This window comes from Nomascus leucogenys, chromosome 8 (assembly GCF_006542625.1).
Source record: "Nomascus leucogenys isolate Asia chromosome 8, Asia_NLE_v1, whole genome shotgun sequence".
NCBI lineage: Eukaryota > Metazoa > Chordata > Mammalia > Primates > Hylobatidae > Nomascus > Nomascus leucogenys.
Window position 1 is genome coordinate 90915162 of NC_044388.1, and position 19757 is coordinate 90934918.

At 42.5% G+C, this 19757-nt stretch overlaps 1 protein-coding gene across 2 annotated transcripts in view; it reads right to left on the bottom strand.

The window, feature by feature from the left end:
* The window catches only part of TNFSF8 (TNF superfamily member 8), a 37929-nt gene extending 19030 nt beyond the window's left edge, over positions 1–18899 (bottom strand). For both annotated transcript variants that reach the window (XM_012509125.2, XM_003264048.4), the window contains exons 1-2: positions 18413–18899; positions 6538–6580 (exon numbers count right to left, since the gene is read on the bottom strand). In XM_012509125.2, coding sequence (XP_012364579.1) covers positions 6538–6580; positions 18413–18607 — 238 coding nt within the window. In that variant the 5' untranslated portion in view covers positions 18608–18899. The remainder of the gene's footprint in view (positions 1–6537; positions 6581–18412) is intronic.
* Between the last annotated feature and the right edge of the window lie 858 nt (positions 18900–19757).

The window sequence follows — 19757 nt, forward strand, 5'->3', positions numbered from 1 at the left end:
GATAGTTTGAATGAAATACATAACAAACATTTCAAGGAATGGGCCTGCTTTCTCTCCCTTACCCTCCCTCTCTCCCTCCCTTCCTTCCTTTCCTCCCTCCCTCCCTTCCTTTCCTTCTTTTCATTCATTCCCTCCCTCCTTCCCTTCCTCCCTCCCTCCCTTCCTTCCCTCCCTCCCTCCTTCTTTTCTTCCTTTTCTCTCTCCTTCTCCAAAGTGCTGTCTGAATTGTGAGGAATTCTGAGATTTCCTCTGGATTCAAAGACTTGTGATTTATGTGTGCTAAATTCAAGTATAAATTTTCACATGTAACTCAGTGATTTGTTTTTTTCCTTTTCTTTTTTCTTGTTCTCTCCCCTCCGCTGCACCTCCTCTCTTCTTCTCTCTCTTCTCTTCTCTTGGTGGCAGGGGTGTGGGGATTAGGGGCAGATGGCTTTAGAACTCTGATGGCCTCTCCAAGATCCCATTCCACTTTATTTTGAGTGGTTCATTGTCTAGTTTCTTTCTTTCTGTCTTTCTTTCTTTTTTTTTTTTTTTTTGTGAGAGATTTCTGATTCCTGTTAGCTCTGCTTTAAGAAAAAGTGAGTTTAAGAGTAGATTTTGAGTGAGTGTGTTTAAAGTAAATGGAGAAGCAAATAGGCTTTTGAAACCTGTGACTTATCTGAAAAATAATTTTCCCCCTGAGCAGGAGCACTCTCCCTTGCTGTGAAGAAAAAGAAAGAAAGAGAGAGAGAGAAAGAGAGAGAGAAAGAAAGAAAGGAAGAAAGAAAGGAAGGAGATGAATTGGGCATTCTAGATCCAGAAATGTTTCTGCTTGCTAGTTTTTGTCTTTCTAGGGGAAGGAGCTGTCAGGAAGAGATGGAGTCTCACTCTGTTGCCAGGCTGGAGTGCAGTGGCGCGATCTCGGCTCACTGCAACCTCCGCCTCCCAGGTTCAAGCGATTCTTCTGCCTCAGCCTCTTGAGTAGCTGGGACTACAGGCATGTGCCATCATGCCCAGCTAGTTTTTGTATTTTTTTTGAAGACGGGGTTTCACCATGTTGGCCAGAATGGTCTCGATCTCTTGACCTTGTGACCCACCCGCCTCGGCCTCCCAAAGTGCACGTTGCCTCTTGACTGCTTCCAGTGTGGTGTTCCACTGGGGCTGCTGTCGTCTGATTGTGACCGTGGGACATGAGGGACAGTTGGATCTTGGTGAGAACCTAGTCTTGGCTTAATGTCACTGCCTTCAAGGCACAGCTTTTATTGTTTCTTTGGGGTGGGTTCATTTGGTAAAATTAGAGAGCCAACCTCACTTCATCTTCTTTAATGCCATTTTCTTTTTAGCAAGGGGAGGGGCAAGGAGGGTAGCCTGCCATGCCTTATAAAATTCCAAATGTTAGAATGTTAAAGTGGTCAAAGAATCCTAAGATATTTGTTTGATTCATGGAACGCTATAATCAAAGCAAAATCAACCTCAGGGTTAGGACATCTGGCCTGTTCCCCTCACTTCTGATATTTTAGAAAATAGGAAACCCAAGGCCCTGAGAGGGAAAGTGAATTGCTTCAAGTCCCAAGACTTGAATGTCAGCATTCCAAATTCCTGGCGGGTCCTCTGCATTTTGTATCCCAACTTCGGCTGGAGACTGAATTCAGGCGAGGGTGGAGTTGTCAGGACCCACACGAGGTCTATCCACTGTTCCAAATTCCTTAGGGCCTCCAGGAACCTTTGGGTGTTGGAGGCTACATTACATTTGTAGGAAAGACAAATCTGTTTTAACTGGTAGGCAGTGGGGAAGGAATTGTCCCAAGGCACATGACCCTTCAGCTGCAAAGCCAGAGCTGAAATTCAGCCTCTAGAACCCTCGCCATGGACCATGTTTCCCCTCAGCACTTCACCTGATTCAAACTCATGCGTGTGGCCCTCTGTGACCTTAAGCTTGGTAACAGAGAGTGCACTTCTGAGACATGAAAGCCAAGAGCTGGGGGCTGCAGGTGCCGAGGAAGTGATAGAGCTGATAGAGCCCTGGAAGGGGCTATCTAGACTTGGCCAGCAGGTAGGGGCACTGGAAGGATGTGCAGTACTGAGTTTTCCCAGATGGTCTACAATACAATCCCAGTTAAGCATAAGGGCTGCAAGGTGGATACACTGGATTTGAGGGCTCATCCCTCCTAACCAGCTCTGAAATTTTAGGCAAGGCAACAAGCCTGTCTGTGCTCCAGTTTCCTTACCTGTAAAATGGGGCTAATTATGATTCCTGGGAGCTTATTGTGAGAACTGCATGAGTGAATTACTAAGTACTCAGCCAATTCTTGGCACATAGTGATGCCTGTCAACGTTCATTATTCTCACTCTGCCGTGGCCTCATACGGATGCAACGAGGGAGTACGAGAAAGAACACTGTCTACAGAATTCTAGTGCTGGTAGAGCTATCATTTGGTGGGGTGATTTGTTATAAAAAGGGCCAGAGTATATTGAGAAGGCCCAGAGGTGAGACCAAAGGACCAGAATCATTCTGCAAATTAAAGTCAGAACAATTTGAATTTCTGCAGAGTTTATGAGGGAAGTGGAAAGTGGAGGGGAAATGGGAGAAGGACATTAAAACAGACAGGAAGGAGAGTAAGTCAGTTCAGGTGTCAGAGGGCTGAACCTCGGGGAGGAGAGCTGTCCCTTGAGAAATTCCCAGTGGCTGGAATAGTTGAGGCCTTGCAAGAACAGAGGGACCTAATATTCAATTCTGTGTCATCTGCTGGGCTACACTGGGATGTGCTACACTGCCCTATCAGCTTCTCTGCATCCAAATCCTTCTGTAGATGTCGCTGTTCATAAATGTGGGTTACTGTTCAAACTTGGAAATCAAGGCAAAAGTGGCTGTCTTCTCTGATTTGGGCAAATAAGCCAGAAACCATGTGCAGACATGAGATTCAAAATTTGAGGGAAGCAGAAAAGTGAAACAAGGAGTGATGAGGAGAAGGATGAGCTTCACTCTCTTTACACCATTCTCCTTGGTTCCATGCCATTTGTGAAATGAGATGGGAACACTTTATCTGGATATGAAAGAACAGAGTGGATCCTATGCCCAAAGGACATAGGCTCAACCAGGTATCGGATGAGGGTCACATTTGCTGTCCCATTTCATACTCATGGTGGCTTCATGCAAAAGTCATTATTAACTCTGTCTTCTGGGTGAGAAAACTAAAACCCAGAAAGGAGAAGGGTGTGGGGGAAAGGTTCTCCTCCCAGGCGCTCTTCCTGGCTGACTGCCTGTGAGGTGTCAGTTGGCTGGGGGCTATCCTGGCCGGGAATGGGAAGATTGTGACAGGACTCAGAAATCCTTTCATTACCCACAAGGGTTTGATTTTCGGTGTTTCCTCTGTAGCGAAGTGTATCCTGTGTTTTTTCTTTAGCATGTGCACATAGCTCTACATCCCAGGCTCTGAGCCACTGCTGATTTTCCGCTGATGGTGGAAGATTTTCAACGGCCAGTGACAAAGGGCTCCCTGGAAGGTGTCTGGCTTCTGCCCTTTTCCTGTCTAGTGACAAACCACGTGCTGCCCCTGAAGCTTCTTCCCAAGAGTACCGAAAGATGGTTCTCCTCTGCCTGGAATGTTTTGCAATGGCTTTTTTCAAAAGAGACGATTTACTGCTTCTGTGCATGTTTAAGCCGGGTTCGTTGGGGAAGGAAGCTGTGGCTTCAGATTTCCTTGAGATTTTTGTTAGGTTTTTTTTCTTCTATTTTTACATATTGTACAAGAGAATTATAGTCTCATAAAGCGTCAAAGCTGGAGAGACTCCTCCAGGGCATTTAGTACATTGCTGTTATATTACAGATGAGGCTCAGAGAGGAGAAAAGACTTGTTGATGTGGTCAGTTCTGGAGCCCAGGAATATTTTTTCTACCTCACCCTACTACAGTGTCTCTGCAGATTGCTGAGTTAAGGGGATGTCGACTTGCATTAAAAGCAAGAGAAAGTCAGGTACCACCTCCAGCAGGTCACTGGCATCTCATGGCGGAAGCCCGTCATGCAGGGAGAAGAGGGAGGAGTCCCGGATTCTCACTTGGCCATTGACTCCTTGTATGACCTTGGGCAAATCACTTGGCTTCTTTAGGCCTCAGCTCCTCATCTGCAAAATGGGAAGACTATTCCCCATGTTGCTGTGGCTTGCTCACAGGGTTGAGGTGAGAATGAACCCAAAGGAGGTATGGGAAGTTCTTTAACAAAAGTTTCACAGTCCCAGTGGGGATTATTGAGTTGGTGCAAAAGTAATCATGGTTTTTGCCATTGAACATAATGGCAAAAGCTGCAATGTCTTTTGCACCAACCGAATATTATTAGCATTTAAAAAAATCTGGTTGTGGAAATGTTGAATTATAAACTGGGGTTGGTTTTGATTACTTTGTGTTCTGATATTCCCATTCATGGTCCAGATAAGAAGAAATCTGATAAGTGATTTTGTCCATGGTTCTGAAAAGTTTGGACTTTATAGACCCAGGAAATTTCTCCCCAGAATGAAAATTCGGAGACCAATATGAAGTGGACAGCTTTTTATTTTGCCTATTGTGATGATTAAAACAAAACAAAATAACTCTGGCAAAAAACAAGCCAACTTAACTCCTGCCTATATCAACTTCATGTTGTAAAAAAAGGACATTTTGACACACAAAAATGAAGGACCTTCTCAGAGGAAGAGTGCCTCTTACATTAGATAAAGTTGGCCCTGTAAAAAGGGTGCTACTGTGTCCTTATTTTTTGTACTTCACTTTGGACTGATGAAAACTTTATCAACTTTATTATGGGACCAGAATACTAGTTACAGCCCCTATGCTTGGCAACTTTGCATTGAAGTGCTCTTTAGGCGAGGAAACTGAGATCCAGAATGGCTAAGGTCCTATTACCTAATCAAAACTATCCTTGTCACTGAGACCGTGTTCATGTTAAAAATCCCTTCTCCCTGTCAAAAAATGAAAAGTTTCTATATTCCTTGGAAAGTCTGAGTGGAGGTGGTGGTGTTACAGTGGGAGTGGGGAGGGGCGAGTTATATTCACTCAGAGCCTTTTGGTTTTTCCAAAGCTCCGTGTGAACGTGCATTATTAGGTGTTTAACGGAAACATCTGTCTCCAAAGCCTGCAGTGACTCCTCCAATTCATAAGCCAAATCCAGCCCACCACCTCATTTGATAAACAACATTTTATGGAAATGCAGCCGTGGTTACTTAATTGCATGTAGTCAGGCTGGCTCAGCACTACACCAGCAGAGCTGAGTAATTGCAACAAGAGACATAGTGGCCCCTAAAGCCTAAACGTTTACTATCCGGCCCTTTGTAGAAAAAGTTTGCTTACCCCTGCATTCTACCATGCTCCTTTTAATATTAATGTGACTGTTTACATAGACATGGTAGGAATTGAGGTCACATGCTAAGTAATTCCAGCCAAAATGAGATATTGTTGACAAGGCTGTGATTATTAGTCTGCCTTGAAAGATCCAGAATCCTTGTCTTTTGGGGACTTTTGCCCCTATTTTTGAAGTCTCTGGGTGATAAACCACAGGAAAGTCATGGCCAAAGGAAAGTTGAAGGACGTTCCAAGTGTGAGGCTGTGAGTGTGAGTAGCTGTGTCCAGTCATCTGTGTCCTCTGGTCTCAAGGACACTCTTGTGCCCCTACCCTGGTGCCTACATTAACTCACTTCCTTACTTTTTGCTCTGAGCTTTCTGGCTATCCAGCTGTGTTTGCCGTCTAGGTTCTAAAGGTTAGAGGACTGAGATGGGGGTTGGTGTTCTTGGGTGGAAAAGACACTGTATTAGAGATGAGGACATCTTTCTGGGTTCTAGGCTTGGCTTTGTATGACCTTGGACAGGATACTTCACTTTCCCTCTCTGGGTCTTCCTTTTGCTTCTCTGAGCAATAAAAACATTAATCGGGTCATCTGAAAATTTCTCATCATCGATGTTAACTGAACTTGGCATATCATCTCTCTGAGGCTAGTAGAGACGACGTGTTAATTAGTGACTTCAATGATTGGAAATATAGGAGTGAGGAGGAAGTCTGTTTTCACAAGTCCTTGACTTCATTATGCATTTTAGCTATTACTAGTTATTTAATGATTACTATGTGCTGGTTGCCATGCCAAGCAATTTACAGATGAGATCTGAATGGCTTCTCCAATACCTTGATGAGGTGAGTATTATTATTCCCATTTAACAGTTGAGGAGTTGAGGCTCCCGGGTGGGAAGTCAAGCCAAGATTCATTCCCCCATTTATCTGATCTCAGGTTTCAAGCATTTAACACAACACTGCCTTGCAGTCCTGCCTATGCCAGAGGTAGAATTTTCATTAGTGGGAGTGTCAAGGGCTGGTGGGAGACTTGTGGGGATGAGTTCAGGAGCTGCTAAGATGAATTCAGGTGCATCAGCTCAGTCCTGAGCAGCCCTTGCCTCCACCCCTACCCACTTTACTGTTAGGTCATGTCATAGAGTTGTTTCTGGTTGATAATCAGGTTTCACACTTTATGGCATTTATCTGGATGACTTACTACACATTTACACCTAATTCCAAGATCTTACCTCCTTTGAGGGGGACGTTGTCAGGTGAGTTGGGAATGGAGTCCTGGAAGAGAAGAAAGAAAAAAGCAGCATGAGGTGTGACATTCAGTTGAAACAATTTTTTTTTTCATTTTGTTGTCCTTAAAGCACTGTGCAATTTACAATTCATCCTCTACCTGCCTCTTAAATTTTAAAAATTAATTCACTGATGTAGCTTCCAATGGGCATTCTATCCATTTGTTTGACAATCTATTAGAAATGCAAGATGAGGATTACTGTCCTTGTTCCACAGGCAAGAGAATTTATAGAAGATCAGGGACCAGAGCTGGGACTTTTTTTTGTTTTGTTTTTGTTTTCGTTTTTTAGACAAAGTTTGACTCTGTCACCCATGCTGGAGTGCAGTGGTATGATCATGGGTCACTGCAGCTTCATCCTCCTGAGCTCAAGCGATCCTCTCGCCTCAGCTTCCTGAGTAGCTGGGAGTACAAGTGCACACCACTACGTTCAGCTAATTAAAAAAAGGAGTCTCGCTCTGTTGCCAGGCTGGAGTGCACTGGCACTATCTCGGCTCACTGCAACCTCTGCCTCCCGGGTTCAGGCGATTCCCCTGCCTCAGTCTCCAGAGTAGCTGGGCCTACAGGCACCCACCACCATGCCCAGCTAAGTTTTGTATTTTTAGTAGACACAGGGTTTCACCATATTGGCCAGGTTGTTCTCAAACTCCTGACCTTGTGATCCACCCACCTCAGCCTCCCAAAGTGCTGGGATTACAGGTGTGAGCTATCACACTTGGCTAGAGCCAGGACTCAACTCCCAATCTGGTGCTTTCCCCCCCTTGACATGTTTGGGGTTTTTTTTCTTTTTTTTTCCTTTTGGTCAACATGAGAATAATCAAGTATATTATAAAAGTATATGTGGTTTTTTTTTCCATGTTTGATTCATCTGTGAACGTATGTTGTAAACATACATGGTAAGGTACATCTCTATCTCTCCTATGGTTGGAAATTCTGAATTAATTGTGTGTTTATATGCCAAGCATTGTGAGGACACCATACATAATTAAATTGGGTCCCCACCCTTATGGATTTATTACAAGTTTATATTTAAATATACAAATATGTATACACATGTAGTATAAATACATACAAATGCATATTTTTAAACATTTACATAATATAATTTATTCTGTAACAAATATATACATAAATATTTACACAAATAAGAGGTGGATAGAAACAGATTGTCTTTTGAAGGAGGGAATCCTGGGCTGGGGATTGAAGGTGATTAAAGGGAGGTTCTAGTTCAAGGACTCTCAACAAGGAGTTAACAGAAGCAGAGAGGCACAGTTCTTTTCCCCTAATAAATTCTTCAGACACTAAGTTTCACACCCCGATTCTCCCTCCCGTTTCTCTCCAGCCATGGAGACACCCATACAATATTCTGCCAATAAGGAATGAAGTATTTTATTCATCTTTTGACCTGCCCAGGTTGGAATCTCCTGAATTGCATTGAATTAAAATATTAATAAAGACCTAGAGAGGTGCGAGCATGTGTATGCGAAAAAACCAACTTCCTAACCTCTACCAAAGCAAGAAATTAGCAGCTGCCCACAGCTTATTTTCTTAGTGTTCTGTATGAACACTAGGACCATCTGGAGTTCCCCTATTGTAACATTTCCCTGGGAGCTCTGTCCTTTGCCTTCCGCTGAAAGCTTGTTTTCTTATGAATGGATCTCTTCTCTAGTGCAAGAGGATGGTAGTGAGTCAAGGAGGTCTCCTGAAGGCAAAGCCCTGGCACAGCACCAATCTGGAGATGGGGGAAGTCAGTTTAAACATTTGGGCCCCACCTTCTCAGGGGAAGGAAGGCAAACTTGTCCTGGAAGGCCCTTCCTACTGTAATACTCCATGACTTTGTTTCCTTAGTTGAAAGCTTTTAACCTAACAAAGCTGTAAGTTTTTGTAGTCTTTCAGTTATGCATGCAGTTTGCAGGAAAACTTGATATCACAAAATTCCCCTTTATGTTGCCCTTGTGAGACAACACACAACATTTTAAAATTTAATAAACAACTTACAACTTACTGCCAAGAGTGACCATTGATTAGCGTGATGTGCAAATGCACTAAGAAAAAAATCTGCATTGAAATGTCTTACCACAATCATCAAATTCATCAGCTGCCCAGGGACACATACAGGGACAGTGAGAGAGGCTAGAAAAGCAAACCTGGTAGAGCCATCATTGCGGAGGCTGCTAGCAGTTCGGGAAGTCCTAGAGAATCATTCACACAGCACACCTTGGATGAGCACCTGGTCTGTGGTAGGAACTACGTTACTCATTAAAAGACATCCTATGGATTTTATGCTTTAGTCATTAAGGCAGCCATTTAAAAAATATAAATAAATGTGTAATTAGAATTGCAGGTTGTGGCAAGAGCTATGGAGGAAAAGAATCATAGTGCTTTAAGGTAGTGCTGTTAGAACTTCAGTGTGCATTATGAATCACCTGGGAGTCTCGTTAAAATGCAAATTCTGATTCTGCAGATTTGGGGGGAGTTTGACATTCTGTAGTTTTTTCTTTCTTTTTGAGATGGAGCCTCACTCTGTCACCCAGGCTGGAGTGCAGTGGCACAATCTCGGCTCACTGTAGCCTCCTTCTCCTGGGTTCAAGCAATTCCCATACCTCAGCCTCCCCAGTAGCTGGGACTACAGGGGCCCACCACCACCCCCGGCTAATTTTTGTATTTTTAGTAGAGACGAGGTTTCGCCATGTTGGCCAGGCTGGTCTTGAACTCCTGACCTCTTGTGATCTGCCCTCCTGGGCCTCCCAAAGTGCTAGGATTACAAGCGTGAGCCACCGCACCTGGCCAACATTCTGTATTTCTGGCAGCTTTTGAGTAATACTGATACTCCTGGCCCACAGAACACACTTTGAATAGCACAGCTGTGAGAAGTAATATCAGAGAGGAGGATCTAATTTATATGGGGGTCAAGGAAAGCCTCTTTTCTCTCTGTCACTTGAATGCTTTCTGGTTTCCTAGTTTCAGACACGGGATGTCAAAAGCAGAGCATCTCAAACAGGAAAGAAGCCTGTCATTTAAACCTTCACCCAGGGCCCAGGAAATCCACTACAGAGGCGTGACTATTCCTGTTTTGAAGAGCTCTTGGGACGAGGTCTTTACAGCTTCTCCCAGCTACCCATGGTAGTCAAGATTAGACAATCAAAGCCAGAGGGAGATTGGGACATCTTTCAGTCCATCAAGCTAATTTTATGGAGGAGGAAACCAAGGGGCTCATGAGTCAGAGGCAGATCTTGGACTGAAATTCTCTGGTGTACTTTCCACTGCCCTAGGAGAGAGGCTGTTTCCAGAAACCAAGGATAGAAGAGCTCATTCTTCCCTCCTCCCCTCTCCCATAAGCAGTCCCTGCATTTGGAGGTGGAGAAGCAGTGTCTAAGGAGATGATGGCTGTTGAAATTCAATGAAGACTGTTCATAAACAGGTATTATACGAAGTGTTGTTCACCAACTCCTCTTTGGCAAGATGTCCCCCAGTTCTAGAATTCTCTCCCTAATCTTGTCTGGGGATCTGGGTCCTAGCTCAGGAAATGTGAACTGTCTTGCTTGATGACTTGGCTTTGAGTAAGGTAGTGCCTAGGCTGAACGCAGGCACAAACAAATGGACTCTCCCAGGTTTTCATTCTCAGCTCCACTGAGTAGCTCAGGAAAATGTGTCTCCGTGGTTATCAACCAGTTACACTTCCTTAAGTGTACTTCCTCTTTTTTTGGCCTCTGTAGATGTCTGATGAGTATTCCCAACAGTAATAAAGTTCTTTTCATGTATGGAGGGAGGAATGGTCATGTTTAACATATTGTCTCCAGGTAAAACGATCCCCATCCCAACCATCTTCCCTGCCTAGGAGTGTTTTCCTCTCCTTTAATCAGTGATTAGATGGCTAATAATCCGTCTTTCCACTGGGTTATTGTGGACATCATAAGATATTATAAAGTGTTAGCAAGTACTTGAAAAGCACAGCTATTTTGAGCACTGCCTTGGTGTTAATGATGTGCTTAATTTGCCTCAATACCTTGAAAGGCTGGTTTCTTTTCACAGAGGAATGATCAGCAGATGCAATCAACTCCTGAATTTGCTTTGGACACAAAATGCCCTCTTGGACCAAAAATGATCAAAGGAAGCTCTATTTGGAATATGCCAGGGGAAGTCCACATTCCTTTCCTTGTTGCCCTCACATAGTCTTGTAAGGTGGGCTCTGGCTTATGGCCCAAAGAGACTTTTGCCAAGAATACCTCTTATTTTCAAGCTAATTCATTGGGCACTTAATGAGGGTTACTCTACATGTACTATTTCATTTGGCCTTTAACTTGACCCCAAGAGTTAGGGATTCATCAAGACTTAGAGAAGTTATTTCATAATGTGATAATGTTTATAGAGGGTCCCACAGGTGGTGAATAGCACAGAAGGGATTCAAACTTAGGTGAGTTTGACTTTGAAGGCACTGCCCTTCAATGTCCTGCTACATTGCCTCTCTAGATGAGGGAAGGATAAAACTGAGCAGCAAAATCTCCTGAAATTTCATGGAAAAGTGAATAGAAGTCATAGAAAATCCTCAGGGGAAGACTATTTTTACTGGGAGCACATGGTCTGCCAAAGTGAGAATTGGACCACAGTGGCTTAAGTGGCTTAAAGCAGTGCTTCTCCCACTTTAAAAGACTGACCAGCATCTGGGGATTTTGGTAAAAACAGATTCTGACTCAGTAGGGAGGGGCCCTTAGGTTTTGCATTTTTGATGAGCTTCCAGGTGATGCCAATGTTGCCAGGCCATGGAGCACACCTTGAGTAGCAAGGTCTTAAATACGCTACTCAGTAGGCAGTCAGAACACCTGAGGTCTTGAAAGATGGCTGTAGGAGGTTGAGTGTAGATTTGGGCTCAGATATGGGCTTAGGAAATCTTCCTAGTTTGAAGATGGCAGTGGCATCCTGTCCTCTCAGTCTCTTCTATCAAATCTTTTTGTCATCTAGTTCCGTTTCTTCTCCTCTGTACAATCTGGACTGACTTCTGGCCCTACCACTCCTCTCCTCACACCTGGGCTTGCCTTCCTATGGGCTGTGCCACTGCTTTCTCTTCTGCCTCACCTGGAATATCCTGCTCCTCCTCCTCCTGCCACCATCTTTCCAATGGGGAACTCTTCTCTGCAGAAGAATGACAGCTAATAAATTTGGAAGGAGTGACAGACTTAGGCATTCCCTGTTTTTCAACCCTCAGTGCATTAGCTGATTCAGACAAGGATCATTAAGAAATGGCAAAACCACCAAGTGAAGGGTATTTATGTCTTCAGAGTATTATCCCATATATAGATTACTTTTCTTTCTTTTTCTTTTTTTTTTTTTTTTTTGAGATGAAATCTCACTCTGTCACTCAGGCTGGAGTGCAGTGTGCCATCTCTGTTTACTGCAACCTTGGCCTCCCGGGTTCAAGCGATTCTCCTGCCTCAGCCTCCCCAGTAGCTGGGACTACAGGTCTGTGCCACCACATCCGGCTAATTTTAGTAGTTTTTTTGTAGAGACAGGATTTCGCCATGTTGGTCAGGCTGGTGTTGAACTCCTGGCCTTAAGTGATCCACCCGCCTTCGCCTCCCAAAGTGTTGGGATTACAGGCATGAGCCACTGCTCCTGGACAGATTACTTATTAATGAGAAAGAAAAAATGTTTTACAAAGGCGATAGTTGGTGGTCACCGCTTTAATCAAGTGACTAAACCTATAGTCATCAAAAATGGGACAACCTGACATATGTCTGTAGCTGTGCTGCAATAAGAAGTATATAGAATTACCTATATACTATTCTTACCAAAAATGTTTCATCTGAATATAACCATGAGTTAATACTAAGACAAGTCCAGGCTATGAATGGATTTCTACAACAGAATTGGCCTGGACCCTTAAGAAAAGGTCAGTGTTATTTAAAACAAACACCAAAGAGCAAAGGAGATTTTAGCTCAGTGCTTCTCAAACTTTCATGTGCATACAGATTACTGGGGGAGCTTGTTAAAATGTAGATTCTGATTCAGGAGATCTGGGGTGAGCCCTGAGATTTTGAATTTCTAACAAGGCCCAGGACCACACCTTAAAAAGCAAAGTTCTAGATTAAAACAGATATTATCATAACACAGTATGTGACCCTAGATTGTTGGTTCAAACAAACAAAAACACAACAGCCATACATATAAGACATTTTTGAACAAGAAATTAAAATATGGACCATATATTATTATTAGATGATATTATTGAATTAATATTAACTCTCTTGGCTATGATAATGGCATTGCAGTTAGTTAAGAGATGGGTACTGAAGTACATGTGAGTGAAAGGTCATGCTGCCTACAGCTTACTTTCATATCCTTATATAGAGAGAGAGCAAAAATACAGCAAGATATTGACACAGCAATCTAGGTGCAAGGTTATACGAGCATTTGCCATCCCACTTTTCTGTAGGTTTGAACATTTTCAAAATAAGACTTTGGGAATAAGCCATGACTTGTAATTCTTGGAAGCCTGGCTTTTGTTCTAGCTCTTCTGCAAACCCCTCCTTCATCCCAAGCAGAAATGACTTCTCCTTTGCTCTGTGGCATTCTGTGCCATTCTGCCCAGAACCCAAGAATTGGTGTTTGGGCTTCATCTGCTCAATTTAACAGAGTTCCCAGAACACAGGGTCTTGCCCCTTCCACTTGGGACCTCCCCACCTAACCTCACACAGGGCTCGCTCCTGGGAAGATTTATAGTGGATTTTTCTGGATTGCTAAATGGAATGAATGTCAGGTGGAGGGAGAACCTTGGGTAGTGTAGAGTGTCATGGGGCATTCCAAATAACTTCTTCTTGTGCCAAACTCCTATTAGCCTCAACAGGGAAGGCACCACGTTCAAGAGGCTAAAGAAGAGGCGTAGAGTCAGCAAACAAGATGTGGGGTTTTACTGGGGGCTTTCATACAGGGGAGAGAGTCCAGTGGCAGCGAGCTGAACAGGAAAACTGCTTTACGGACAGAAGTGATCTCATGGCAACAGGCTGGACAACATATTCACCTTATATACAGTCCAGTGGTGGTGGGCTGGGCAGGAAAACCACAACCACTTGCAAATAGCATGCAGTTTCTATAGCATGCTCACTTAACAGTCTCCCCTTAATGGCCTCCACCTGGCAGCCTTCATGTAGCCAAAAACGCAGGCCTTAATCTCCTGTATGGCCCATGTTCCACGGGATGGGCTGGGGGCTCAGATGTTCCTCATAGACAAGGAATGAGTCTCCAGGTTGACCATTCCTGGACTCTCTAGCTTGGAACACCCATTCAGACGTGTCTGCCATACGTGGTTATTCTAAGGGTATGCTTCAGTTATTGCTATATCAGGTGTGTTTACCCTACACTTCTATTTTGTATCTGAGATTAAAAATAAACCCAAAATACCACACCACCATCACTAATCACTAACCTTAAACAGGTGCTCAGCTCCACTGTTGGTGTGGAGATAACTAAAAAAGAGTATTATTATTATTATTTTAAAAAAAAGAATTGTCTTTGCTTATAAAGGGAAAAGAGGCAGCTTCTTTCTTGAAAGCCTACCTATACTCTAACCTTTTGGAATGTAACCCTTTACATTCTCCCCTGGGGCTAGAGAAGCCCAGTCTCCTGGTTTACAAAACAAAGATGTCTCTAAGGTTGAGGGCTTCAGAGTCTTTTTGAAATGTAAACACCTACCTCTGGTGTTAACCTAGGAGTCCGTCTCATTGTCTATCTCATTATGTATTCTCCTGTCTCTTGAGAAGACAAGAGTTTTATTTTTTGTTCTTTTGCTTTGCTAGATTAATTGTGTGAAATTTCATCCTCACTTTGTAGTCTGTTGCAGGCTGCCTATTTGCATGTACTCTTGTGCTTAACAGTAAATCATTTTTTTTTCTTTCCATATTGATGTAAAGAGGTGTCTGTTGGTAGGACTTTTATTTCCTTAGGGGTACACTAGTACAATCTCTTTGGAGACAGGCTGACATTTATTGAAGCGAAAATGCACATTCCTCCTGGCTAACACGGTGAAACCCCATCTCTACTAAAAATACAAAAAAATTAGCCTGGCGTGGTGGCGGGCGCCTGTGATTCCAGCTACTCGTGAGGCTGAGGCAGGAGAACGGCGTGAAGCCGGGAGGCGGAGCTTGCAGTGAGCAGAGATCGTGCCGCTGCACTCCAGCCTGGGCGACAGAGCGAGACTCTGTCTCCAAAAAAAGAAAAAAAGAAAGTGCACATTCCATTCCTATCACTAAAAATTTATTCCCCAGATATACTTGCAGACATGCACAGAGGGCACAAATTCTAGAGAAAACATTGATGTCTCTCACCAGGCACAGATAAATTATGAAGCATTTACACTTCGTACTATGCGACTCTTCAAAAGAATGAAATGAACTTCTATGTACTGACATGGAAGGATCTCTAAGATATACAGTGTGTTGTCAAGTGAATAAAGCAAGATGCAAAATTATGGGTTTATTATAATGACCCATGGGTTTATTATATATTATAATGTGTACTGTGTATTTGTAGATGCACAGATTTTTGGAAGGACACACAAGAATCTGTCAATGGTGGTTATCTCGGCGAAGAGGGATTAGTGGTTGGGTGGGGAAGGTGTGAAGATTTTTACTTTCTTTTCTCTTATTTGCTAGTTACTGTTCTTAAGCCATGTAAGTATAGTATTTCATAATGTAAATATTATAAAATATATCAATATATTATAAAATATTAAATAACATAAAATAAATATTATTTTATAATATATTTATAATATAAAATGTTTATTTTATAATATAAAATAGAAATGTTTATAATATAAAATAGAAATGTTTATTTTATAATATAAAGTAATATTATTATATAATATAAAATAATATTTATTTTATAAATATGCTGGCTTAAATGTAAATAAAACAAAATACAGCCACCACTGAGACTTTAAAAATATCACGGGAAAGTAGTAAGTTCCACAGTAACTCAAAGACAGGGATTTTGTTGTTTTTTTTCAAGACTTTAGAACAACGTCCTGCACGCAGTAGATATTTAATAAATATTTGAGAGGGAAACCTAAGTTCCTCCTTTGTCTCTCCCAAGGAGTTTAAGCTTGGAGCTACCTGATCTTCAAGTCAAACCTCAAGGCAAGCTCTGTTGATTTCCCTACACTTTCTATGTCTTCTCTCCTCTGTCTCTTTGCTCATGCTGTTCCATTGGCTAGGAGTGCCTCTCTTCTGCTTTCCCTTCCCTGCCTGTTTGAAGTTGTTCACGTTTCTCAAGCCAACCTGAAACTCTAATCCCCAGGAAAGTTTTTCTTAAACCTGTCTGGAAAAATACACTCTCTCCTTAACTTGTGGTCTCATGGTATCCCTTTAATCACTCATTATGTGTTATGACTTAGTTGTTTTAAATTTTGTCTATACATGTGCCTTGGGATAAGAATTGTGTGACTTCTTACGCCAGTAAAACCATTCTTATGGTTCTCCACCCCTGTTCCCATCACATACAGAGTGCTAATTGATCATTAACTCATTCCATTTTTAATAATGGGGATGTGAGTCTAAGCTCCTTGGCTTTCTCCCATTGATTTCTTTCCTAGAGTTTCTTTTAGAGCCTCTTCACTTGTCTAAGTTCTTCCTGTTTTCGAGTCAGTCTACATTCCATCTTCCTATAGGAAACCCTTCCTGATAACTCAAGTTAATGGGAAAATGATGCTTTTTTTTTTCTTGTTAGGTCTTACAACAGTTAAGATCTGAGGAATTTATTGAAAATGATACGTGCAATGCATTTGACACTTTATATACTACGGCTACTATTAACATGGCAAGCCTTAGTTTTAAGGAAGCAACTGATATTTCCTGGGCTAAGAAATCACAGCACACCGAACTGTGCAATCAGATTGCGTGGTGAATCTTTTCATATCCAAACATGAGGGGTAAGTCAAGGAAGTGGACGCACAAGAAGATAAAGCTCCCAAGAGAAGAGTGGGTGCAATATTTCTTAGTGCTTCTGTGGCTGTCTGTATTGGCAAAGGGGATGCTGCTTGCATTAAACAATCAAGCCACATTGGCTCTACCACTTTCTCAGGGTGACATAGTTCAAGTCCTGTTCCCTCTCTGCTCCTCATTTTCCACATTTACAAAAATGAGGCAGAAAGATCTGCTCTGGTTCTTTTATAGAAGAAATCAATTCAACTAAAATTTGGATATGAATGAGCTCTGAAGCTCTCTCTAGCTTCAGAGAGACTTCGCCACCCATTTTTCCACCATCTCTCTCTCTCTCTCAGCAGTTCTAGTTGGATCCTTTAACTAAAGAACTTCTTAAAGGATACTTCAATTTCTTTTCTTTGGCCATTGCTATAAAATGACATACCCTTGGTTTACTCCAAATTAGAATTACAGAAATTGCAGAGCCCCTACAGAAGAAAAGATGCCCTAAAGTGTTTTCAAGATTATTATACTTAGTAGATGTAGATAAGCCCATTAAATTATGAGTTTTAAGAATTCCACTATCTAAATCAAATATTTGCGACTCCTTCTTTTTACTTTTGTAGAGATATGAGTTTCAAAGCTTCCATTTAATTTCAAAGCTTGATGACACTTGAGAAATAGATATCAAAGCCTTTTAAAGCCTAGTTCTTTCCAGCAATTGATAAGCTATAGAGTATTTGGCCTAAGGAAACTGAAGAAAAACCAGAACAAATTCTGCAGGATTATAATTCCACGAAAAGTAGGCACTATGAAGTAAGAAACAGAAATATTCTCACTTTGGCAGGTCATGTGGGTGGGTGCAGTTCTTAAATTACCCAAATTAACAACTTCATCAAAAAATTCATGAGCAATATATGCTATTACTACAGCATTTTCTATATAATATATACTGGTGGATTCTCTGTAAAGACCAATTTCCTAAAATATGAAGAAACTTCCTCTTTCTCCTCCTCTTCTGTTTTCAAAACAAATCTTACCATTTACTTCAAAGTAAATCTTCCAAGACAGTCTGACCCTGTACAGTGTGTACCCATCAATTGTTTAGTATTGTGAGGAACCTCAGAGAGAACAGGTGCTAAAAACTTTTCGACTTTCTGCTTCTATGTCCTGTTTGTTTTTTTTTGGTGACGCCCTAACTTCTTCAAAGTTGTGGCTTAAGAGGAAGCTTTCGATTTGTCTTGCTGGCTTTAACACCAAAATGTCCAAAGCTCTAAGAAGCCATGGTCTTCTCTTTTGCCTCCTTTCCTTCTAAACCTTGGCCTCTGAAACTTAGCTCCTTGTATAAAACGAAAGCAAAAACAAAACTCTTGGCAATGGGTGAGGCCTCAGAAACCTCCAGGACACTCGGACTTAGGATATAGAACCTCAGAATCCAGTCTGAAGTCCTTGAAGACATGATAACAACTTGTGCAAATGTGTTATCAGGTTTCTCTATTGCTTCCTTCCTTGATACGGGTCTCTGGCTCATTAAGATTTAAATCTTAACTTTCAAAGGCCAATAGCTCCCCTCCACTGTTTTGCTCAGACAGGTCTGCAAAATTTTAAGATGATGATGGTCTAACAATATTTCTCTCAACAAGCCAAATTATTTTAGAGAGTTAAGTTCCTCTTTCTTTTCTCCTTTTCTCATATATATATATAGTATAACATATATTATGTAACATAAGTGTATTAGGTTATACAGTATATACTGTAGTGTATATATATATATATATATAGAGAGAGAGAGAGAGTTTATTTAATTTTATTTTTTGCTCTTAACCAACAAACGAATATCATTTGTTCCCAGGGCTCTTTCTCTAGGCAAAACAAGAAAAGGAAAGGGAGGAAGAGTAGTCCACTTACCGTCCTCTGAACTACCAACACCATAATAGTGGCCACCGTGAAGATGAGGCACAGAGCCAGCGTGGCTGTGGTGAAATAGAAATAGCTGCGGCTCGTGGTCCCCAGGTGGCTGGCCACGGAGCCCTCCGGCACATGCATGGCTGTGTCTCCAGGAGGGGCCATTCCGTTGAGTGCTTGCTGCAGCCCTGGGTCCATTCTTTATATAGTCTTCCCCACATCACACCTTATCTCTCTTCATCTGATTCAGTTCTGGGCCCATCTCTGTTCCAAGAAGGATTCTCCCCCTGAATCCTGAATCATGTGACTTGGAAAAAAACCTTCACCTGCTGCCTGGCGGAGAAACTCTTCTCTGGGGGCGTGAGGCGAGAGGCAGCAGCAAGGGTGGGGGAGAGGTTCATTTTTCATTGCCAGGGATTAAGTTGTGTGCAGAGAAACTAGCTACAGAGAAGGTGGCTGATGTCAGAGGGCGCGTAGGAAAATGACGGTTCTCCTACTCGTGTGTGTGTGTGTGTGTGTGTGTGCATGCGTGCGCACACACAAAGCAACTTCTGTTTCGTTTAGACTCGGCCACAAAACGCCTTCCTCTTCAAGAAGCTGCACCTTCTTTCAGCGAGGCCTGTGGCTCAGAAGACCTCCCCAGATAATGAGTCCTTGCTGGGTCTCAGGGAGGCCGGATCCCTCGGACTGCAGTGGAATAACTCCAAAGGGTTCGGTTTGATTGGCTCCTGCTTAAAAAGGGACATGCTGCAGGCTCTCTGGGGGAAAGAGGGTGCACAAATGGAGATATTTCTCCAAAGGGGGACTGGCTCATGGCAGTATGAAATTTGGGGTTCAAAGAGACTGTCAGAGAGAAAGAATCTGGAAATATCAAAAAATCCTTTGAACAAACACTCCTGCAGAATGTTTTGGGATCTGTTAAACCAGCAGATGAACCTGGACCCGACATAAAACTCATGAAGAGGGAAAGGAATTGGCAGTGAGGTGGTGTGGTGTGGAATGTGGGGGCTGTGTGTGTTCTGCGTCGTGTACTATGTGGTGTGTGTGTATTTGTGGTATGGGGGTATGTGTATGTGTTGTGTGTTCTGTATGGTATATGTATGCAGTGTGTGTGCGGTGTGCATTTGTGACCTGTAATGCATGCCGTATGTGGTGTGTATGTATGTGTTGTGTGTGGTGTGTTGTGTAGGTATGTGTTGTGTGTGGTGTGTTGTGTCTTGTGTATGTATGTGTTGTGTGTGTATATGACTACTATAATTGAACCTCTACTGTCTCAGGCACAGCGCTAGGAGTTAATGTGGCTTCACTCCACTTCCACCTCCACCCTCCGAGGCAGGCAATATTTATT